The 24,871-nt window shown below is 44.2% G+C and overlaps 1 protein-coding gene across 1 annotated transcript in view; it reads right to left on the bottom strand.

Annotated features, from left to right (window-relative positions):
* The window catches only part of TXNDC16 (thioredoxin domain containing 16), a 57,353-nt gene extending 32,535 nt beyond the window's left edge, over nt 1-24,818 (bottom strand). Inside the window, exons 1-8 of the mRNA XM_066608012.1 lie at nt 24,670-24,818; nt 24,156-24,217; nt 17,264-17,463; nt 9,899-9,981; nt 9,076-9,137; nt 6,586-6,660; nt 5,983-6,104; nt 5,364-5,454 (exon numbers count right to left, since the gene is read on the bottom strand). Of these exons, the coding sequence (XP_066464109.1) occupies nt 5,364-5,454; nt 5,983-6,104; nt 6,586-6,660; nt 9,076-9,137; nt 9,899-9,981; nt 17,264-17,417 (587 nt within the window). The 5' untranslated portion in view covers nt 17,418-17,463; nt 24,156-24,217; nt 24,670-24,818. The remainder of the gene's footprint in view (nt 1-5,363; nt 5,455-5,982; nt 6,105-6,585; nt 6,661-9,075; nt 9,138-9,898; nt 9,982-17,263; nt 17,464-24,155; nt 24,218-24,669) is intronic.
* Between the last annotated feature and the right edge of the window lie 53 nt (nt 24,819-24,871).

The raw sequence follows: 24,871 nt of genomic DNA, 5'->3' as shown, positions 1-24,871 counted from the left end.
GTTGTTTACTGCTCCTTGCCAGAGGAACCAATCACCTCCACTAAGAAGCAGAGGAGGCCGGCGCTGCGCACTTCTTACTCCTTTCTTTCATCTAAGTCTGATGGCCAGGATCTCAGAGGCACATGTGCACTAGCTCCTGGCCACCAAAACCGCTGTGCTCTGCTATTTCTTTCCACAGAAGAGGTGGTCCGTTTCCCTGGAAACGAGCAGTAAACAACCAGAGGGCAGAGGAATCAACATCTTGAAAACAGAGCATTTTGGAAATAAACATCTAATGGATGAGTGCATTGTTTTGGAATTTCGAACACAATGAAATAGAATTCCAGAGATAGGAATAACCATTTAACTGCTTTCCTACTGTAGGTGTTGTGTGTTTGCATGGTCACAGCATGTATAGAGCATATACAGAGACCTATGTAAATGTTCTCATCATAAAAAACAAACAAGACCTAGTAAAGCAGCTAATACAGGTCAATCCAGCAAGAATTAGGCCTCATGCCCACGGCCGGGTGGGATTCCGCCTGCCCCCCAGAGACCCCATACTCAACTCTCCAGAGACAGTCTCTGCTGGCGCTGGGCGGTGACGTGATTTCCCACGATGCTTCCGCTGTGCTCACAAAGCAGAGTATCATGGGATGGACGGCTTCCATTGACTGCAATGGAAGCCGTCCGCGCGATTTTCCACGATGAATAGAACATGCTGCGATTCTCCCCCATGAGCGGAAAATCGCAGTCAATTGGCGCTCGTGGGCAGGAGAGAATCTGTTAACATAACATGTTTATGCACGGCTATTGCTGCGGGATTTGCAACAGGTGTCTGACCGCGAATCCCGCAGCAATTATCTGTCCGAAGGCATTCGGCCTTATGCTGCTTGGTGTACAACATAAAGATAAGTACAGATTGTGGCAGAGATTGTGTACACAGATTGCAGATCTGAGAACAGTGTGAGTGCAGCCAAGACTGTGCAGACATCCCCTTCCCCATAGGTAAGAAGATGTCCTGACATCCTAGCTGTTAGAGAAGCTGAATGCCTAACAACAAGCAGTGGATTACAGAGGGGTTGCACTTCAGCTTTGATGTACAGTGGTACAACAACAAAAAAAAAGGGTTACTGAAGGTATATCACAAGATTGATAAGACACACTCAGGCTTTTAGATGAGCATAAGTTGTCTGAAAAGTTAAAGCAGTTTTCCAAGGAAACACTGTACTATTAATGACCTAGCCTCAGGGGTTTTCCCACTATTACAAATTACAAGTACTGGAAACACATCTGCTATACACAGTAATACTAATTAGTCCATAATCTTGTAAATGCCCTTATCTTTGTCTGTCTTCCGTTTACTTCCTGCTTCTCTCATATAAAGCAGACAGGCTTTGTGGCTGATGTGACATCATTAAGCTCGCAGATGTTGCTGTAGATTTTGTAGCGGATCCGCGGCACATTTCATCTTTTCACCAATTTAAGGGGTGAAGTTCCCCGCAGATTTATATTAAAATCCACATCAAATGATGCTGATTTTGACACAAAATTTGACCAGGATTTTGCTGCAGATTTATTGTTGTATAAAATTCGCACCAACACCAAATCACTACATTTGAACGCACCCTTTATGTACACACATATACTCGTATATTATACACTCACATACGATATACCGTAGATATTAGCCTAGGGTCAAACGTAGCAGATTTTATACAAACTTTCTACTGTAGATGATCCGCGTGAAATTTTGTGTAAAATGTGCGTCAGTAAGTGATTTTGACATGAATCTGCAGAAGACTCTGTCCCTTCAAGTGAGGCGAAATCTGCTGCACATTTATGGCGAAATCCGAGCAAAAACACGGATATGCTGCAGATTTTGGTGCAGATTGAAACCCAAATCAGCAATGGGTAAACACTAGAGATGAGCAAGCACCAAAATGTTCGAGTGCTCGTTACTCGAGTCGAACTTTCAGTGATGCTCGAGAGTTTGTTTTGAGTAACGAACCCCATTGAAGTCAATGGGCGACTCGAGCATTTTTGTATTTCGCCGATGCTCACTAAGGTTTTCATTTGTGAAAACCTGGGAAATTCAAGAAAGTGATGGGAACGACACAGCAACGGATAGGGCAGGCGAGGAGCTACATGTTGGGCTGTATCTCAAGTTCCCAGGTCCCACTATTAAGCCACAATCGTGGCAAGAGTGAGACCCCCCCCCCCCCCGCACTGTCAGCATAAAGATCGTTCTCCTCTGCCACAGCTGTAACAGCTGTGGCAGAGAAGAACGATGTTAGCCCATTGAAAGCAATTGGCTGCCGGCGATCGCAGGATGAATTGTTGGGAAGGGCTTAAATATATAAGCCCTTCCCTGCAATTCATCCAGAAATGTGTAAAAATAAAAGAAAAATATATACTCACCTGGTCCCAGCGCGGCCGGCGGCAGTCCTCCTGAACTGCTCTGAACAGCTGTGAGTAGTATTCAGCAGCCGGGGATTTAACATCCCCACCTGCTGAATGAGCTGCCTCTGATTGGTCACAGCCTGACCAATCAGAGGCAGCTCTCACTCACACCCATTCATGAATTCACTCATGAATGGGTGAGTGAGTGAGTGCTGCCTCTGATTGGCTCAGGGGCAGCTCTCAGCTGAATGACAGCTGAGAGCTGCCCCTGATTGTCCCTGCGCTGAGCCAGTCAGAGGCAGCACTCACTCACCCATTCATGAATGGGTGTGAGTGAGAGCTGCCTCTGATTGGTCAGGCTGTGACCAATCAGAGGCAGCTCATTCAGCAGGTGGGGATTTTAAATCCCCGGCTGCTGAATACTACTCAGCTGTTCAGAGCAGTTCAAGAGGACTGCCGCCGGCCGCGCTGAACTCCCTCTGCCGGGACCAGGTGAGTATATATATTTTTTTTATTTTTACACATTTCTGGATGAATTGCAGGGAAGGGCTTATAAATTTAAGCCCTTCCCGACAATTCATCCCGCGATCGCCGGTAGCCCATTGCTTTCAATGGAGCCGGCTGTATTGCCGGCTCCATTGAATTCAATGGGCTAACATCGTTCTGCCGGGACAAGGTGAGTATATTTTTTTTTTATTTTTACACATTTCTGGATGAATTGCAGGGAAGGGCTTATATATTTAAGCCCTTCCCGACAATTCATCCTGCGATCGCCGGCAGCCCATTGCTTTCAATGGAGCCGGCTGTATTGCCGGCTCCATTGAATTCAATGGTCAGTGCTCGTTTAATGGAGACGAGTACCGCGTGGTGCTCGTCTCGAGTAACGAGCATCTTGAGCACCCTAATACTTGAACGAGCATCAAGCTCGGACGAGTATGCTCGCTCATCTCTAGTAAACACATAAGCACACTACATATATATATATATATATTTTCACACAGAATTTTTCCTAGGAATTTGGAGCATTTTTCTGGGGTGCCGTTTAGGAGGGAGGGCTGTCCCATTAATACCCATGTTACTGTTTCTTTTGTTATTATGGTCTTCAATGGGCTCCATTGATTTCAATGGAGCCAATAGATGTGTATGGACGTGCGGAGGAAAGAAGTAAGTGCATAATCAACATGTGGGGCGGTGCTGAAGTAGGGCGAAAATTTTAAAAACCTGCTACTACCTGCTTCTGACACCTAGGAGAGAAGGTAACTGCAGAGCTCAAAAGTGCAGCACTTTTTATTAAAGTTGTACATTTCAAAGTTGATCAGTTTGTACATGGGAGTTTTATTAAGGTTATTTTATTAAGACACAAAGTAGGCTGGCCACTCAGGGGTTAATCCTCCAATTCTCCCATGCATAAAGATATATGTGTACATTACAGAATATATGAAGTCACTATATTGCAGAAAACAAAAACTCTATTTTATCTTTAAGGGCATATTCACAGGAGCGTATATCGGCCGCCGTTTTCACGACCGGCTGATATACGCTACCATGTGTGCTGTCTTCCCACCCCCCCCCCCCCCTATTGCTGGCTGCGAACGAGGGGTGGGAGCTAAGCTCCGCTTCTATCCTGCCCCCTCCCATTGAAAACAGCCAGAGGGAGGAGAGAGGCAGAGAGCCGGTGAGGGGGAGACAACTCAGATGGTAGCGTATACCGGCCGGCCGTGAAAACGGCGGCCGGTATACGCTCCTGTGAATGAGCCTTAATGGTGCGTTCACACGTAGCTGATTGGCTGCAGACTTTAGTGCAAAGCTGCAACAGATTTCACCCCTTCGACTAAAAGGGTGAAATCTGCTGCGGAACCATCCCCGAGACCTGCAGAGAGGATGCATGTGGCATCTTGTCATGCCTTTAAGTTAGAGGACATCCCTGTGATTTCCATCATTACTGATGTTATGGGGCGTCCTAGCGAATGAATGCGGAAGCAGCACTTTGGGAACAGAGCACTCACTATCAGCACTGTGTTCAGGGGTTTTTGTGATCAGGAACGGATTCTCTTTTTAAAGCAATAACTGCAGAAAAACTTTAACTAAAACTCACAACAGCAAATATTCTAATATCAGTATGTGAAACATAGAGAAAAGCTGCACTTACAGCAAATACAAAGTCTTTTTAAAAATTGTAGGCTTACTTGATGCTACAAGATCAATGGTCTGCAAGCAGTGGCTGAAACTACAACTCCCAGCATGCTCTGACAGCAATAGACAGGAGGTTGGAGTTTCCAAAGAATTGGAGAGTTGCAGATCACTTGTGTAGATTCAGCTCATTGTACAGCGATCTGATGAGCAAATGATGCAACTACGCCCTCTGCTGGAAGATAGGCATAAATGAAGTAAAAACAAACGGAAATGTCGTCTTTAGATTTAAGATGGACAAAAGATTTTCTTTCCAATACAACACGTGTGCCAATTTTCTTTTTTTGCAACCGTAACACAAAGAATATATACCATTGTAAGAAATATTGCCACGGACACTGACATTTTTAAAGCCTGGCCACATGCACACGGCAGGTCCAGATTCCGGCACCGGAATCCCACACAGAATCCGGCCCTGACCGCAGCCGGTGACACCGGGTACGTGTATGACTTCTCTCTCTGTACTGTGGATGGCCTGGCTGTTGCGCTGCTGCACATTTGTCGCTAGGCAATGATGCGGGTCCCGCCACCATTCTGGAAAGGACATGGGACAGACGGCTTCCAATGACTTCAATATAAGCCGTCTGTGGGGGTCCCGCATGAAAATAGAGCATGATGCGATTGTTCCTCCGTGAGCGGAAATTGCAATCGGGGGCAAGAAAAATCACTTTGCCATAGCATGCTATGGAGGGTTATTGCTGCGGAATCTGGGGCAGACGCGTGCCGCAGATTCTGCAGCAAGTCCGCCCGTGTGCATTAGGCCTATGTTAAGGTCAGGATGAGGTTTTTACCATATGTTCTTCAGCACATTACTCTCTGTGGTTACAACAAACTGATGCGTTGATCCGTGTGCAAAAGCGGCTTCCATGACATAGCGGTGCTCTAAACACACAAGGTAGAAAAAAGTAGAATCACTTGAGCGGTGACATAAAACTATACATTGGGATGCAACACACATAATAGAAACTCATCAATAGTTTACCAATACTACGCTTTAAGCTTCTTTCACACCTGCGTTGGGGCTCAGTTCAGGGTTTCCGTCTCTCTGCTCTGTTTTTGGAGGAAACTAAAATAAAACAGATGAGTTTTTTATCCTATTGATTTCAATGGGATTTTTTTTTAAATGGAAAGCAAACACAAAGGCTTCCGTTTGCTTCCATTCTGTTAGGTTTCTGTTTCTTTAGGATAGGAGAATAGCGCAGATTCATTTTTTTCCGCTTTATTTCAGTTTCTCTCCTCCAAAACTGGAGCAGACACAGAACCCCTGAACTGATCAGCTTCTTCCCAGACAGAAATGGCTGATAACAGGGACCAATAGCTACTATTCAACTGCTCAGCAAATGGATACAAGACAGGCAATAGGTGTAGTAGCCTTTATATCCATTTCATCTCATATTATTTATACTGTACCTGGTGTTCCAATAGCCCGGACATAAGTGAAAACGATGTTTTTCTTCCCTTTTATGGCGTCCTCTAATTTCTGAAGTTCCAAGATGGCGGTGATATATTTGACTTCGTTGTAAAGTAGAACACTGAAATATATGGATGCATGAGTGTTAATGAATAAGGGTTTCTCCATATAGGCAGATATAACCTTAAAGGGGTCTTCCCAATAAAAGTATATCACTAGGATGTGCGATCACTTCATGATCAGTATACATCCAACCGCTGGGGTCTTGATCCCAAGAAAGGTAGGACAGAAACACTGTTGGTAGTTTCTCTACACAGTTGCAGTCTTGTCCTTGTACAGTAAGCCTTTTCCATGGCCTCTTCTATTCTGGGGATCACTGGGGTCCTACAGTGACACATTCTCTGCCTCCATATCTATGCATAACTAAGAGGAATTGTCCGTGAGAGCCCAGTGGCAGCCGATTCAGGACATTCATTGCAGCCACATTGGTTGTCACCCAGCTATCCCCAAAACACATGTAACGAATATATGGCTGAAGACTATTATTTGCAACTAGACAGAAGAGTCGTTGCTTATATGATGGTAGAACAGATGATACTCACAATAAAACATTGGCGACTATGGCGTTGACATCAAACAGCGTATCTGTGGGAAATTCTCTCAATAATTTAGATCCCCTGGAGATGGAGAAGCAATGGATTATACAGTGATGTTTTGCACGTGTCATTAATTAGCCGCTCATTATCTTATATTTAATGGAACAAGAATTTCATTTGAAGGAGTTTTTGAAATCAGCGCTAAATCTCCATCCCAGGTTCACACAGTCCGCATTACCAACATACAGTATAGAAACAGGCTGTAATAAGAAGAAGGAAGGGAGACAGTGATAAAGAAGAAAGGAAGGAAGGGAAAGAAGGAGGAAGAGATGAAGGAAAGAGGGAAGAAAGGGAAAAAAGGAGAAGGAAAGCAAGAGAGGGAAAGAAAAAGGAAGAAAGAAAGAAAGGAAAAGAAGGAGAAAGAAGGAAGAAAGAGAGGGAAAGAAGGAAGGGAAAAATGAGAAAAAAAGGTAAGGAAAGAAGGAAGGGAAGAAAGCAGCCAAGATTAAAGGAGAGGCAGGGGAGCAAAGAAAAGAAGGGACTGAAAGAACGAGTCAAGAATAAAGGGAAAGGGGAAGAAAGGAAGGGATGAAAGGAGGAAGGAAGGAATGAAGGACGTAGATAGAGAAAAGGAAAGAAAGGAAAAAAGAGGGACAAAGAAAAAAAAGGAAAGAGGAAGCACATAAAAAGAGAGGAAAGAGAGTAAGGAAGAAAAGCAAGAAGGAATGAAGGAAGGCAAGGAGGAAGAAATTATGTAAAGGAAGTAAAGAAAAGGGGGAAATGAACATGAGAGAAAAGACAGGAAAGAAGGAAACAAGAACGAAACAGAGGTAATAAGGGAAGGAAAGGAATTAAGAAAAAAACAAAGAGAAGGAAGGAAAAGGGAGGGAAGGGACAGGAAAGAAATCTCACAGCACAGCTCCTAATGAAAAGCAGCAGCATATAAATCTCTGCATAGCTTCATCCCAGTGAATTGAACGAGAGCAAACATAACTTCCATGTCACAATGTGGTCTCTTACCACAAAGCACATTTCTGTGTAGGGGATTTCTAAAAATCTTACTTCAATGGTAATGTTACTCTTACAGGAAAAGAATCATTGGATGAAAAATGTCATTACCTAGTAACAAAAAATACACAAATTGTAAAGGGGATTTCTGGTTTTCTATCAAAATAGTGTCATTTCTGCATAATGAAAAGTTCTGAAACTCATATTTTTTGTTTAAATTCCTCACCATTTTTAAGATCTCCACCAGCCGTCAGTAAGGCCGGCTGCACATGGGCATAAGCACAATTACGCGCCTATCAGCGCTGTGTCTTAGCACACTGAACAAGGCCTTCTGCCTGCGTCTTGTAGTGCACTTTATCCGCCTGCAGGGTATGCTCATTTGTGCTCAGCAAACAAACGCAACGATTGAAATGACTAATTAGCTCCAGATCTGTTCTTTTTCCAGCACAATTACGTAGTGTTTCAAGCATCTCCTTGCAAATTGCGCGTGCACTTGCACATCCCCATGGGACCCTTAGTGCGCAAACCAGGAAAATATAGCATGTTTTATCTTTTTTGAGTGGCCGAAATGCCCACATAAAATACATGCATGTGGACGAACCCATTGAAATAAATGGGTTTTATTCACTGTGTATTGTACACGCAAATACGTTTGTGTGAAGCCGGCCTTAAAGGGGACAATCATGTTTACATCCAGAGGCGTCTCATGGTTGAGGGTTTTCTGCAATGTAACCAATCCATGTAATCATCTGTGGCCTAAAGTGTGAAGCTGTGCACATCCCCTAAAGGTCCATTTACACACAGAGATATCTTTCAAAAGATTGAAAGATCAGCGATCGTTTAGCATAAAAGTACTTATAGGCACTAATTGCAATTAGTACTTGATTAGCTTCATTTGCATGCAAAAGAGCTTCTGGAAACTGCTACAGAACTCAGCAGGAGGTCTGAGCTCTGTAATTAGCTCCATTGTTGCAGCCACAGGCTCCCCATGGAGAATTCAGCACCATGGACAGCAGACACAGCCTGTGAGAACAACTGTAACAATGTTATCAGCTGTTATCAGATCTCTGCTGGCAGAGCACAGCCTGCTGTCCTGCTTATCAGCTGTTGTGCTGAAGGATGGTTTTCAAGCACAACTGAAAAACGTCATACGGCAGAAAACTGAAAGATGGGCACATTTGGACACAAAGATTATCGCTCAAAAGACGCCTTCTGAGCGAGTTTTGAGCGATAATTGTTGTGTCTAAATGGAGTGTAACTAAAATCTCAGAGTAATGCCATTTTTGCTCAGGAGGAGCTATAGAGCTATTTGTTGTAGAAATCAGTAATGATCCGAGCGGATGTGGTCAACAGACATGTATCTATGGCAGATTTCAACATCATTTTGAGATGCATTTCCACTTTAAAAAGGAAAAACCAGCAAGCGCTTATCAGATGTGGCCAGATATGAATTGATATGATCATATGACCCCCCCACTCTTTTCATACCTGAATAAATAGGCATTTTCCTCGGCACAGAATCGTAGCATCGCATCCTTGACACAGCTGACCTAATGAGTGCAGACCAAATATATGAATGTAGGAATCGCTCTGTAGTACAACACCCAACACGCCATCCAATGTTCCAGTCTTAGCAATTTAAAGGGACAGTGTGAGGGACATTTATAAAACATTTTACGAGAGTTTCTAGCATAAAAAGTTGAAAAATTTTGTTATGACACTTTTACATTTCATCTTGCAACATAACGTGTTTCTGTTTTGTATACCTGTTGGGATAACCAACTACAGAGGGAGATCCAGCCATTTCTTGGTGTGTTCCCCCATCCTCCATTCTTTTTCTTGTGCTGTCTTTTGTTCTTTTTTGGGGTTTATACTTTGCTTCACACTAATGTCATCACTATTGGCTATGATCAGTTATTAACAGTTATATTTTATCATTATCCTCTCGGTGATACCCTCATATGTATAGCCAGCTTAAGGGCTCATTCACACCAGCGTATATACGCCATGCATTTATGCATTTTTTTTCACGCACGCAACACCCGCGGATTGAACACATTGATTTCAATGGGTTCATTCACATTTGCGTATTTTCTCTGCATATTTTGGTCGCATTAAAAAAAATTGCAGGATGTCCTATCTTCATGCGTATTTACGGACCAAAATACTGTATTAAGTATATGGAGTGTGTATTTCCTACCTGTCCAGTGCTTCTTTCAGGACATGCTAGGGGCTGGAGCTGTGCACCGGAGAGTAAGCGGGGATTTCCTACATTCGCCTCATTGCCTAGTGTGAATGGAGATTTCCTTACCTTAGCTACAGAAATCCCAAAATCCTGTAGAACACCGGATGACTTCTGTAATTCTTCCAGGAATATGAGATTACTTGAAGGACCTGCAATGAAATGTTTCCAAAAAAATACTGTAAAATACAAGTTACCACCTGAACCGCTGCGTAACTAGACTAATTGTCCTTTCAGACGTCTGGAAAAGCTGGGACAAAATGTTTGTCCGACAACTTTCCAAAAAACAGATATATCCAGAAAATGGCTGAATAAAAGTTTTACTAAGTATACAAAATAAGACAAGGTTTCCCAATATTAGTAGTCAAGTCCTCCAACAGGCCATATTTTCAGGATTTTCTTAGTATTGCGTTGGTGTTGTAATTACTGTCAGTGCCTCAGAAATGGTCACGTAAATAAAATAAATCTTGTCATTTGTATAGCGCCAACCTATTCCGCAGCGCTTTCAGGTAATTTATTTATTACCCCCCACCAAGCTGGGTTCTCATTTTACGGACCTCAGAAGGATGGAAAGATGAGTCAACCTTGAGAAGGCTACCTGAACCAAGCGGTGATTGAACCCACAACCTTCAGGTGATGAGCAAGAGCTTAGGACTGCATTTCTGCTGCCTTAACACTCGGTGTTCTCTCTATAGGATATCTTTAATTTATGATCTGCCAGGGGTACTTCAGGACTGGAGATGAGAAATGGTGGAACAGGACACTTGTATTCTATGGGTCTTATATCCATAATGGCCACAAGAAAAACAGTATTTCACGGCCGTTAACTCCTTATGTGCTGCTGTCAAGGTTTACAGTGGTAATTAAGCAGCTAGACAGAGGGAGGCTGCTCCAGAGCCACATCGGCTCCTCCCTGCAGCGTGATCTGGGGCACTGATGGGTTCACAAAGCAGCCGAGAACTGGAGCTCCCGGGTCTGCCAATACTAAGGCTCTTTTTACGCAGAGCGATAAATCGCTCGCACAAGTGAGGGGGCTAACAATGACAGGGTTCGCTTGTGCAGACAATTTTATATAGCCTGAAATTTAGTTGGAGGATCATTCAGTCGTTCAAATTCATTGTATCAGTGAATGTGAATGACTGAATGGTCGTCGTTTACATGTAACGAGCAAACATTGATATGTATGCCTGCATAAAATGAACAATGAATAATAAGCAAATGAATTATCACTAATCGTTCACTGTAAACATGGCCAACGAATGAACAGTGATCATTCAAATTTGCATGATTCAACTTTTTTTTTTAAATGAATTATTCCGTGGTAAAAGGGCCCTAATGCCTGCCTGGGGGTAGGGCTTAGTATGATTATATTAGCAATACAATCTACTGCAGTACTGAAGTATTGCTGCATACTGTACAAGCAATCAAATAATCACAAGTTCACATCTCCTGTGGGGGCTAAAGAAAAACATAAAAATAAATAAATACCACTTTAAAAAAATATAAAAAATTAATTAATTAATTAGCATTAAGGCTGGGTTCACACAGGGCGGATTCCCACCGGAAATCCCGCGGTTTGGCCGCAGCAAAAACCGCGAGATCTCCGCCGGGAGAACCGCCACGGAAAAACCCGCGGCGGCTTTAAAGCGGCCCGGCCGCTCGCTCTTCCGCTGCGGCCGGCGCTCCCATAGAGGAGAGCGCGGCCGCAGCGGAAAGAAAAAATAAATAGACATGCTGCATTTTGGAAAGCCGTGGCTGCGGTCGCCGCTGCCACGGTTCCTGCCTGACTTACCGTAGCGGATTGGCCGTCCCGTGTGGACGAGATTTCTAAGAAATCTCGTCCACATGGCTGGCGAATCCCGAGACTAGCGGCCGCAGGCGGATTTGCCGCGGCGAAATCCACTCTGTGTGAACCCAGCCTTAAAGTTCAAAATAACCTCTTTTCCCATTTTCCATATATAAAATAAACATAATTAATTTTGCTGTGTCCGTAAAAGGCCAAACTCTTAAAATATTGCATTATTTATCCTGCATAGCGAACATCACAAAATAAAAAAAAAAAACATAATTCCAGAATTTTGGAACGGGCATCCTGTCTTCTAAAAAGAATTTACTAAAATCTGACTAAGGCTGCATTCACACGAACGTATATCGGCTCGGTTTTCACGCCGAGCCGATATACGTCATCCTCATCTGCGGGGGTGAGGATGGAAGAGCCAGAGGCAGGAACTGAGCTCCCGCCCCCTCTCTGCCTCCTCTCCACCCATCTGCACTATTTGCAATGGGGAGGGGCGGGGGCGGGGCTAATTCTCTGAACTTAGCCCCGCCCCATCCCTCCTCCTTTCATTGAAAAAATTGTGCAGAGGGGCGGAGAGGAGGCAGAGAGGGGGCGGGAGCTCAGTTCCTGCTCCTGGCTCTTCCATCCCCCCCCCCCCTGCAGATGAGGACGACGTATATCGGCTCGGCGTGAAAACCGAGCCGATATACGTTCGTGTGAATGCACCGTACGTCATATGTGCCCCAAAATGATACCAACAAAAAACTACAGGTCGACTTACAAAAAAAAACAAGCCCTCACACATCGACAGAAAAAATTTTACAAAGTTAAGGGGGTCGGTATATAAAGCTAAAATAATTATTTACAAAAAACAAACTGGATCTTTAACTTTTTAGAGGTAATAAAACATTAAAAAATTGCATATATTTTTACTTACCCACAGAATAAAGTTAACATGCCATTTTTGTTCCACTGTACGCAACATGAAAACAAATCCCCCAAAACAATGGCGCATTTGTGTGGTTTTCTTCCATTTCACCCCAATTGAATTTAAAGTTTTTCAATACAATAATTGGTACTATTTGAAAAATAAAATAAACTCACAGAAAAATAAAATAAAAATAGCTCTGGCTCTTGAAGAAAGGGGATGAAAAACTTTAAAAAAAATTCGAAAAAATGCTGGCCATTTATGGGGTTAAAGAGATTTTCATTGCTTTAGGTACATTAAGCCTAATCATCATAAAATGAAAAGTACTGTAATTTTCTAATACTCCAAATACTTTAATCCCTTAATATTATCAAGATCTCTGCTTGTTTTCAGTGAACAGGAACATTCTACTTCAGATCGCAAGGCAGAAAAACACTGTACAGACCCAAACTAGAGTTATGAGCTCTTAGGAGCTGGGGGGCTGAGTCCCAGCATATCACACTCATACTCGCCTTCCTCCCTTATTTTCCCACTGTCCACCCACAAAGCCAGCACTCCTTGTATACAGTGGACTATCTAAGTGCACACTCAGAATGAAAGGTATATTGATCATTGCACTCCAAGCATGCTCTAAGTGCAGAACACATGCTTTGGCTGTTCATCATTGCCTGGAGCATGTTTGGAGCACATGCACTGGCTGTTCATTATTATTGGATCACAGTCCACAGAGCATACTCAGAGTCTGCTAGCTGTGCTCCATCCAAAAGCAGGGTTTGACGCAGATTATCAAAATAGCAGCGCCCGATGCAAAAGTCCAATTTATCCTGGACGGACAGCTGTGCAGCATAGAGATGGATGCAGAAACTGCAAGGATGTACTGATCAAGTATGTATATAGCCAGTTCTCAGTGTGATGAATATTTAGAAGCATCTATAAATCAAGCCCTCAAAGGGAACCTGTCACATCCCCATAGCACCATATTATAGTTCCGTTAGAGGAAATGACAGGCAGCCGGAGGGATGTATTTTGTTATACTCACCCGCTCCTGTGACCCAGCGCTGTCACCCACTAAAGTAGGCGTGCAGCAGGAAAACCTGTATATGCACTCTCCCATAAACTTGTATGGGAGAGAGTGTGCAGAGGACTCTGAAAAGAATCGGATTTTCCTGCCCCGCGCATCTACTTTAGCGAATGACGGTTTAGTTTATGGTGATGTGCGGACGTGACAGGTTCCCTTTAAGAACCAGATTTTTTTGTGAATTTAATTCCTCAAAAGCTATAACTTTTTATTTTTCAACACTGCCATATGAGGTTCATTTTTTCTGGTACCATTTTAGGGTATATATGACTTTTTGATATTTACACCTCTATTTTATTTTTTCAGGATGTGAAAGGAACAAAAGCAGCATTATTTTTTAAAAAGTTGCCTTGCAGGATAAAAAGTATGTTCAATTAATTGTAGGGGTCATTATGGGGGCAACAATACCAAACAGATTTTCCTATATGTTTTTTTTTTTACATTTCTCTAGTCTGTTGTTAGTTTTAATGCTTTAATCAGTTTAATTGTTTGGACCTTTTAATTGTTCTGTACTATAAAATGGCGCTGTATTATGAGTATACTTGTGTGCATTAGATATTCATGCCGCGTTGTATCTTCATGCACTTCAGTTTGCACTGTAACCTTATTCCTGAAGTCATAAGAAAAGTTTTTTGATTTACTCAAAAGCTTTTAATACTGCACTTGCCTCGACATATCATCCTAAGGCCTTAGTCAGACGGGCGTTTTTAGCCGCGATTTGCGCATGCGCATGCGTCCGGCGATTTTATAAAGCCATTGCTTTGCAATGGTATCGGACACATGAGCGCTTTTTATGCGCTCGTCCAATAAATTATAGAACAAAAAAATCGCAGATCGCACCTATGTGCGATCTGCGATTCCTGTTCTCTTCTCTATATGCGCTCAATGGGGCCGGCGGCAGCAGCGCCGACCCCATTGAGAACATATAGAAGACAAATCATTCTTCTCTGCCACAGCTGTAACAGCTGTGGCAGAGAAGAACGATGTTTGCCCATTGAATTCAATGGAGCGGCAATACAGCTGACTCACACCCCCTTCAATGACTCACACCCCCTTCACACCCACTGCAGGACGGCCGTGCGGAGCTCCGGCTGCCGGGAGAAGGTGAGTATACAAATTTTTTTTATGTTTACACATTTTAGGATGAATTGCAGGGAAGGGCTTATATATTTAAGCCCTTCCCGACAATTCATCCCAGGCTCGCCCGCAGCGCATTGCTTTAAATGGAGGCGGCTCTATTGCCGTCTCCATTGAATGCAATGCGCTGGACAGCTCCGGCCCGTTTCTAATGAAACGCGGCTAGGAGCAGATTTTCGGGCGATTTGCGGGTGACTTGCGCGCACCGGTCACGCGATTTGCGGATGCGCATCCGTCATGCGATCCGCAAATCGCGCGAAAAAACGCCCGTCTGACTAAGGCCTAAAAACGCAGAATTGTTTTATCAAAGTACTTAGAGCTGCATACGCACTTTTTTTCCCTTTTATTCAAAAATAATTGAATGCCAATCATATCATCACCACTGTCCTCACTACTCATTAGCTCATCCAGATTGCTGCTATTAATCCATTTTCTGGATGATGTGTATTCAGGCTGCTGCTCAAACTGTTCCTCATTGCATCTGCTGCAGTATGAGCACTCTTCACTGCAAAGGGTCACATGATTCACTCTATGATGTCACAGGTTACTCTGGGAGTAATCCTAAACTGTAATAATGAATACACCTAAGGCTGGGGTCACATGGGACCAAAAATCCTGCGGAAATCTCGCAAAATGACCGCACCGAAAAAATGTGTGATTCCCGCGGGATAGGCACAGCATCAAATCCTGCGGCCTTTCACAGCGGGGTTTGGAGCAGCTTCGTCGTCGGCATTCCCCATAGAGAGGTGAGAGGCCGCCACAGAAAAGGGAAAAGAATTGACATGCTGCGGGTTTGATTTCCGTGGTGCATGTCCATTTCCGCATGGCTTGGCCGCCGAGTGTGGATGAGATTTTTGCAAAATCTCATCCACTTTGCTGGCTAATCCCGGGATTAGGAGCCGTGGGCGGAATTGTCGTGCAGAATTTCCGGACGGAAATTCCACCCTGTGTGAACCCAGCCTAAAGAGACCTAGTGATGTCATTATGAGTGCATGCATAAGTTGTCTGCTGTATTCAAATAGCGTCCGCCTTGCAGGGCACATAGCAGGGAAGAAGTTAAGTATGAGAGTAACATCTCCGAACTAAGCACCTCAGTATTTAGGGGCCCATAAATTTAGTTTATGGGACTCATGGGAGCTCACCCAGTCTCTTTAAGGCCAGTAGCACACGGCCGGATTTGAATTGTGCAACCCGCGATGGTCACCCGCGTGGATAATCCGCGGCATTCAGCATCCATTAGCAAGAATAGAACATTCGCATGTCCGCTCGTGTGATTTCTGCTTGTGGAAAAAAAAATCGCAGCGTGTTCTATTTTTGCGTAGATTCCACGCAAACTGCTTCCACTGAAGTCAATGGAAGCTGTTCAATCTGATGCCCTTCCACAATTAACATTGTGGACAGGTCACGGATTCCACTGCATAGCCTAGCGACAGCGCGGGAAAAGTAGAGATTAAAAAATAAATTTGTACTGCGCATGTCCGACGGCAAGCCGGCCAGACCAGCCGAGGTACAGATAAATACAGATACGGGCGGATGCTAGCCAGGCACAGGGTCGGATTCCGCTGCGGGCTCCCGCATGAGGATTTCGACCCATTCGTGTGCAGCCGGCCTTACTCCTTAGGGACGTAGCCTAGATCACATCTATGAAATTCCGATCTTCTTGCGTGAGTTTCACGTGCGACAGAGGATTGGAAGTGAAGTCTTTCCCACTGATTTCAATGGGAAGCCTCGCATCGCACTTGTATGCATACCGCACGGCATGCGGAGCCATGAGATGTATTAAAGGTCCCATTCAATTCAATGGATAATGCGTTACAAGGAAAGCAAAGTGTATATGTTATTAGTATATCAGTAAGCATATGGCCGCTCTCTGTGATTTTTTATTGGACTTAGTATATTTGGACCGCCTATTCCTGTAATTGCCTTTGTCTTAGCGCTTTAGCATACATGTAATAAAGATTTATTATTTTCATTTTGGGAAGGTATGACAAATAGGCCATTTTTTAGCTTTTGGCAATTTGAATTTTAATGCGATCTCCAGATCACTCAGCTAATAGTACACTGTACTACAGTATATTATCACTACTGCTGCCTACGACAATCCATGGCACACCAGGGCGCTATTGACTGCCATGGCAACCTGTTAGCGCTCTGTGATTTTATGGTGGTGGGCCTACGGTGTTACAGAGGGAGTACCCTCTCTCTGTTAACCTCGTATATGCCACAATCAACATTGATTGGAATATGCAAGGGGTTAACAGCAGGAATTAGTATTCTGACCAATCCTACTGTTGCAGTAGGAGGCGGGCTGTCAGTCACAGCTGGCCCCTGCTGCAGATGGCACGGACTTAGCTTCCAAGCCTGCATTATCTACATGCTGTAAATATACTGCATTTCGCCCTAACCTCCCACTTCCCATGTTATACATGTACATCAGGGGTTAAACAATCCATGTTCCAAGCTGCTCCTTTGTGCAGATCATGGGTTTAGAGTTACTGCAGATCATTTACTTACCTGAGCTACTAAAATACAAGAGTGATGTCTTCCCAGGCGTCAGACTGTCTGAATAGTTATCAGTGGTGAGTTCAGGTAGGAGAAGTTTGGCGCGGTCCATAAAACATCTATGTACATAGAGGAGAAGTATGAAAAATTTGCGGGACACAATCATTTTTTAATTTCGGAGGGATTCCGTAGCAGCATTACATGGAAGGAAGCTGAAACAGAGAAAGAAGGGAAGAAGTGTCAGAAGATGGTAACAGTGGTGCAGCGTATCACTAACATATAGCATGGGGACACGGAAATGGGAGACGGAGGGAAAGGACTACAACTCCTGGACTGCAAAGGTAGGCAGATCTGAGGTACAACTCTTGTGCTAATGCTGAGGAACTACACAGATTCATAGAAATACAGTAACCCCACTCAATCTTCACTTGTAGTTTTTGGCAAATACTTGTATTTCATCTAACAATTCCTGGCATCACTTCCTAGAGCCCTGCGATGTGCCCTTCCTCTATTATCCTCCTAGAAATTTATGAATAAATTGACAACCGGATGTTGTCAATTTACAAGCGGTGTGTCCTTACACAGTCTGACACTGGCACTACTGATTTGACAATGTAGACTGTACAAGGATTCCCCCATCTGGTAACACCCAGCTGTCAGCGCTGTGTCCCCCGAAGTTGCCGCCTGCACGCAGCGTGACACTTTTCAGCCGGCTGTGCGTGCTATGCCATTGAGATGAATGGGAGAACAGGAGTGGGTGCGTATCAAACACAGCGCCAAGGATCCCTGTTCTCCTATGTTTGAGCCCCTTAAGTTGTTTATGGGCCTCAAACATGATGACAGGTTTCCTTTAAGGACAGATCTTTAACCCCTTAAGGACGTGGTCTAGTTTGATACTTAAGGACGCCTTAATTTTTGGGGCTTTGTACATCTGTATGGCTTTTCAATAGCCATAATTTTGTTATTTTTCCATCCACACAGCCGACTTGTTGGTCGCACGCTGAGCTGTAGTTTTTATTTCCACCTTTTTATGATACATAATGTATAATGCATTGGATAATTGTTAACCCTTTCCAATCCACTGTCTAACGTCTAAAGACATTCTGATTGAAGGCTGTACAGCTCCGATATCGGAAGACATCCGGCAGGGTATTCTTACTGTAAATTACTGGCCGATCTGTTGTCGGGGGCCTTGCCAGCATGTCCCATACAGCCGTACTGGCTCGAGCCAGCAGATGGCGCCATTGTATAATGGCAGAAAGAGTAAGCCCCCTAGGAAACCCTGAATCCAAAAAGGGACTGCAAAGGGTTAATAATTTCTTCAGGAGGACAGCATGAAAATACACATCAATTCTGCTATTGCTTTTTTGGGGGTATTTTTTTCGTTAAGGATGCCGTGCTAAAAAATTATGTATCTCTTTTTAAATAAAATAAAGGAATAAGTGTGAAAAAGTGTTTAATAATGTGGATGTTTTTCTGTGTGTTTCTGTAGGAGACTTGAATCTGCAATCCTATTATTTCTCAGATACTACACAGCAATATTTTTTGTATTGCAGTATATTATTGCCTATCTTTTATGCAGACAGCCAGAGCAGGCTTGGAGACCAATGTTAAGGCCCATTGAGACACAATGATTATCGCTTAAAAATCGCTCAAAGCCGTCTTTTGAGCGATAATCGTTATGTGTAACTGCACTGACATCGTGCAGTTTTCGTTATCCCGTTGCTTATCATTGTCTTTCAGCATGCTGAAAGACAAGGATGAGTCTTATCAGGGATTCACAGTGGGATACAGATGATACTATTGTTTCAACTATATCCTGCCCTATCCCGCTCCCTGATGACAGGCGGGGTAAGAAGAATGCAGCTGTGCAGCTACATTCTCCATACCCCACACGAAGCGCTTGGCTGTATAAGGGCGCTCCATGCAAAAAACAGCTGGCTGCAGAAGACAAGCGGGGCCACCCTGCTTGTCTTCTGCATACTCCGCTCAGAGCGCTCGGCTGTATAACAGCCGGGGGATCCGAGCAGGGAACAGCTGGATGCAGAAGACAAGTGGGGACACCCCGCTTGCCTTCTGCATCCTCTGCTAAGAGCGCTTGGCTATCTAACAGCCGTGCACTTGGAGCGGGGAACAGCTGGATGCAGAAGGCAAGCGGAGGCCTCCCCGCTTGTCTTCTGCATCCTCCGCTGGGAGCGCTCAACTGTATGACAGCCAGGCACTCCCAGCGGGTAACAGCTGGATGCAGAGAACAACCTGTCCCCCGCTTGTCCTCTGCATCCTCCGCTGGGAGCGCTCGTCTGTATGACAGCCGGGCGCTCCCAGCGGGGAACAGCTGGATGCAGAAAACAAGCAGCCTAACGTTTGAGCAATCATCTTGTTCTGTAAATGACACAATGATTATCACTCAAAAGACATCTTTTGAGCGATAATCATTGTGTCTAAATGGGCCTTTAGGCATCTGCTTGCCAAGGCAACCTATCAGCACTCTGTGATTGCAGTCCTTTTCTGTTAACCGCAGTATCTGAGCAGTGAACGTCTGGGATTGGAGTTCTCCGATTCCGCCTGTTGCAGCTGAATCCTGGCTGTCAGCTACAGCCACGGTCCACAGTGACGGTGCAGGCAGAGCTCCCATGCCCATAAAATCACCATCAAATTGTGCAAATGTTTAATAGAACATCACGAGGCTTAGAAGAGGTTAAAGCAACACTGCAGGCAATCCTGATGAGTGTGTAAAGCCTAAAATAGAAAAACTAAACATGATGTAGCGATTCCCTCTCTACTGTTCTGAGACTTTTAAAAAGTTGGGTTACCTTGTAGATGCATAACATTACTTATGTACTGATCCTAAGTTACGTATTGTAATACGTTATGTATTATACTTCAGAGCTGCACTCACTATTCTGCTGGTGGAGTCACTGTGTATATACATTAAATTACATATTCTGTATCACATCCTCTATTATACTTCAGAGCTGCACTCACTATTCTGATGGAGTCAGTGTGAATATACATTACATTACTTATCCTGTACTAATCCTGAATTATACTCCAGAGCAGAATTCATAATTCAAACTACTGAAATCTCCAACCATTCTCCATTTCCTGTAGCTGGCTGTTTAGTCCCCTCATGTAGGGAAAATAAACTTCCCTGCATTATAGGAGCTCAGCGATGCTGTTAAGAGGGTGTCTGTCAACAACAAACTGTTGCCTATTGTGAATACCAATCCTCAGAATTGTGAATTTTGGACTATACACCCTGCCCGGGCCGGGCGATGGGGAGAAGTACTGGTTTTGCTATTAGTGCTATACACTGTGCAGTACAGATGTCCATGCTGCGCTACACAACACAGTGTATATACAGAGTGCTCACCTGGGATGGTGGGAATGTGCTAATTATCCACCTAAGGCTACATCCGGACGGGCTACAAACATCGCTACAATGTGAAGCCCATGGTTTCCAATGGGTTCTTTCACATGAGCAAGGTTTTGTAGCCAGATTTTGTAGCCCGTGCGGATACCGTCTAAGTGTGATATTGGCAATGCCCAGCAAGGATGGTGTTAATGAGGCTACTTATCAGGTAGTCTGGGGGACTTTATAATGCATAGCTACAATATCATGAAAAGGAAGGGGCATGGGGTCCCAATTAGTAAGCGTGGCATGAAAGTAAGGGAGATGGAGAAAAGATTGCATTTCTGGTATGAAAGTGTAACAATGCTTGACATAAGACAGCAGACTACTAGACTTCACCTATAGTAGTTGCCTTTCCTGATGTTTCCCACTACTCAGATACCCACAGAATGATGATGATGATGATGATGATAGTATCAGATAATGGAGCAGAATGATGATGATGAACAGATAACAACCTGACAATACAGAGCTTAGTTCTAGCTTTCCATCAGTCTTCCCCTAATCTATCCCTGATTCTGACCCTAACACCAGACACCACTGTCCCTGAGTTTCCCTAAATATATCCTCAATGGAAACCCTATCTGAAACACTGACCATGACAAATAATGAGAGGGCAGGAAGATTCAGAGACAAGAAAACCAAATGAGCAGTAAGAAAGAAAGAAAAAGAGACAAAAAATGGGGGAAAAGCAAACAACAAACTACAAGACTGATGTCTCTTTTACACGGGCCAAAAATCTCATAATTCCCATTTGCCCGAGTGAATGAGCCGGTGACGTCATCAGCATGATGCTTATTCCTTGTTGACTCATGTTTAAAATTCGGTTTTGCTTATTCGAATGATTTTCTGAATGATAATCGTTCCGTGTAAACGCAGCATAAGGCCAGATTGACACGGGTGTAGTCATATTTGCATGTGCATAGCGTTTTTGCGCGCAAATCGGCGTATTTTACTGTATTTTGTGCACCTGCAAGGCATGTTTATTTGCACAGCAAAGATGCACTCATTGAAATGGCTAATTAGTCTAATGAGTTCCAGATGTGTTGTTTTTGCAGCAGAATTACGCAGCGTATCACAAATCTCCTAGCATATTGCATGCGCATTTACGTACGCCCCCATTGACTTCTATGGAGATCTCTGGTTCGCAAATGCGCAAGAAAATAGAGCGTGCTGTGTTGTTTTTTTCGCAACCAAAATGTGCATGCAAAATGCAGACATGAACGAACCCATTGAAATAAATATATTCTCTGTGCATCACACGCATACATTTTGCGTGTGCATATATGTCCGTGTAAATCTGGCCTAAAACTAGAAATAACCACAGAAACAAAACTACACTGACACAAAACAAATTTAGACTAGAAACGCGATACTAGAAGCAAACAAGGAATATTGGATCTAAACACACATAGTTTACACTATAACCAGCAACACACTGCAGAAGCTAAAAATATTTAAAGAGAGGCTAGCCAATAGGGAATCATCCCTAAAAGAGCCTGAGCTGCAGCAATATATATTTCCCTACATAGTAACAGATCATCATTGAAGGTTTATGCAATCACACACTTTGGGGATCAGCTCAAAGATGGGAGAGCTGCCACACTAAACGTTGAAGTTCTGATGACACAGTCCCTTTAAAAGCCACTCATCATTAGTCACCTAATCACGTTGTTCAATTTTCATAGAAGCTTAAGAGGCATTCCTGTTATACTCTATGACTTATGCCCCTTTTACACAGGCTAAGACTCTCACGATTCTTGTTTACCTGAGCTGGTGATGTCATCACCATCTCGTCGACGCTCGGGCAGTCTATTTAGAATGAGAATTGTGTAGTTCTCGTGCCCTAATCATTCAGAGTTTCACAGTCCTATGAACGATCAGTGCTTAAAGGGGTTTTGTTATTAAAAAAAATATATCTAAACTTACCTATTCCTTCCCTGTCTGTCTCCTTATCACATCTTCTCCTGGTTGAGCTTCTCCAGTGCCCCAGGTCAGCTCACTGCAGGCTGGGCCCAGCTTGTTATGACGGCTGCTTATCACAAATTTCTTCCGGCTGGGTAAGTGAAGGTCACATCCCTGTGCTGTAGCTTCACTGCCTAGGAAGGAATTGTAATCTATTTCAGAGACAGCTGGCATGAGCAATCTCTGAAGAAGATAGGCAGTCCTCCTGCTGGCCTGTGAGCTGTGGTGTAACATACATTGGCAGGCTGCCAACCTAATGTACTTAACCTCACAGGAAGGAGAAGAATCAGGCAGCTGGAGGTGAAGTGACCTCCTGGACTGCAGGAGACAGGAGAAGATAAGGGAGGTGAAAATCTGGTAAGTAGACTGATGGGGGAGGAATAGATAAGTATAGCATTTTTCTTTTTTAGTGACAGAACCCCTTTAAACTACTCGACAAGCGAATGAGCCGGCGCTGATTTTTATGCGGCTGAAACTAAACAAGAGGCGCACGATTCCTGATCGTCATTCAGTCGTTGGCTCATGTTTAAATAATCGTTCTGTGTAAACGCGGCATAAGGCATTGTCTTCTGTAGTGTTAAGCTTTAGTTTACGTCTTTCATGGGTTTTTAGGGCAAAATATGAGCGTTTTTTGTCAACCTCGCTATAAAAAAGAACCCGCATGACCACGTATTACCACTAGGTGGAGGAGGGAGCAGCTTTTCTTAAGACGGCCCTACACACTAGATAGAAGTAGGTTGAGAGTTGAACAACCTTTGCACGATTGTTTCCTAGATGCAGCCGTACACATTGTAATCCATCCTGGCTGTCACAGTCGTTGCCATTGGACATATAGTGACACCGCACAATCCCAGTTTTACGGCAAACCATAAAAGTCTATGAGTGGAAAACCCCTTTAATCATTAAGCAGTGACGAAGTGTACGGAAAGAGGAATAGACTTTCCATAAAGCCAGCAGCATACGCCTGTTATCTGCTGTCAGCCTAGGTTCTCCCTGGCGCTGTACTTTAACCTTACACGGGCCCTACACATTAGATAGAGGGAGGGTGCTGATTAATCCACAACTGAAGGAATAATGGTGTGGGGAGTGTTCATTATAGGGGGTTTCCAGGAAAATACTCATGGCCTGTCCTCAGGATAGGTCATCAATAGCTGATTGGCTGGGGCCTGCTGCTTGGGACCCCGGGCGATCAGCTGATCAGGCGCTCACTGTTAGTGCCGTGATACACAGGGGTCAGAGTAGAAGCCACAGCGCCAACCCCTGTGTAGTGGCCAGTGCTTGTAACTGCAGGCACAGATCCCATTGATTTCAAGGGTCAATCAACTGATGTCATGTTGGTCCTTGAATATTGGACATGCTGCAATTTTTTTTTTTTTTTTTTTACATGCAACACTGGTCCGCATATAAAAACACGTCTGCATACACCAATCACATTATTCCGTCCGTGTGCGGTCCATGATCAGTCAGTAGAAACATGAACGGAGACTACACCTGTGTGAACGGGCCCCTAGGATCTGCGAACCATACCTATTAGTGCAGCACCCGCCGCCGTCCTACATCGGCATCGCCATCTGTCATCCACAAACCGCCTGCAATAAGAAAGAAGCAGAAAGTGTCAACATGATGAACACAAAGCCTAGAGGAGCAACAGTACCCCCACTGCAGCCGTTCCAGGACCGCCAGCTCCTACCGGGTGACCAGGATTTCATCAGGCAACATTTCCATTCACTGACAGACAGCAGAGATACGGAAAATGGGAAAAATATCCTTTCGTTACTTACAGAAAACTTGCGATCTCCTTTAATGACCAATCAAACAGGAAAGTCGCCTGAGGCGTTCTCCATGGTCACATTTGGGGGGCAGCGCCCTCCGCCGGGATGCCCCCAGGATGTCATGCCTGCACTATCACTCTAGTACAGGGGAGATACCCAACCACTGTGGATCCCTCTGTTGGCCATGAAGGGGGTTGCTGTTCTATAACAAAGCAGCCATGCCCCAGCTGCCACACTGGTGCTGCCCATGTTGTGCCTGCCTCACTTACCATCACCCTCCAGCAGCAGCAGCAGGGTACCACTAACTACTCGGCTGACAGCTGTCCCAAGCAGCGCCGCCTGAAGTCCCGCCCAGCCGTCGCCATAGCGATCACCCCAGACCAACCAGCATCCGGTGGTGGGCGGAATCTAATCTCAAACAAAGGAGTAACAGACGTTCTTAGCGACCAATCACATTCTTTACGTTAGTAG

The sequence above is a fragment of the Eleutherodactylus coqui genome, chromosome 6 (assembly GCF_035609145.1).
Source record: "Eleutherodactylus coqui strain aEleCoq1 chromosome 6, aEleCoq1.hap1, whole genome shotgun sequence".
Classification (NCBI taxonomy): Eukaryota; Metazoa; Chordata; class Amphibia; order Anura; family Eleutherodactylidae; genus Eleutherodactylus; species Eleutherodactylus coqui.
The sequence above is the reverse complement of the archived record's forward strand: the minus strand, read 5'-3'. Positions and strand labels throughout refer to the sequence as shown.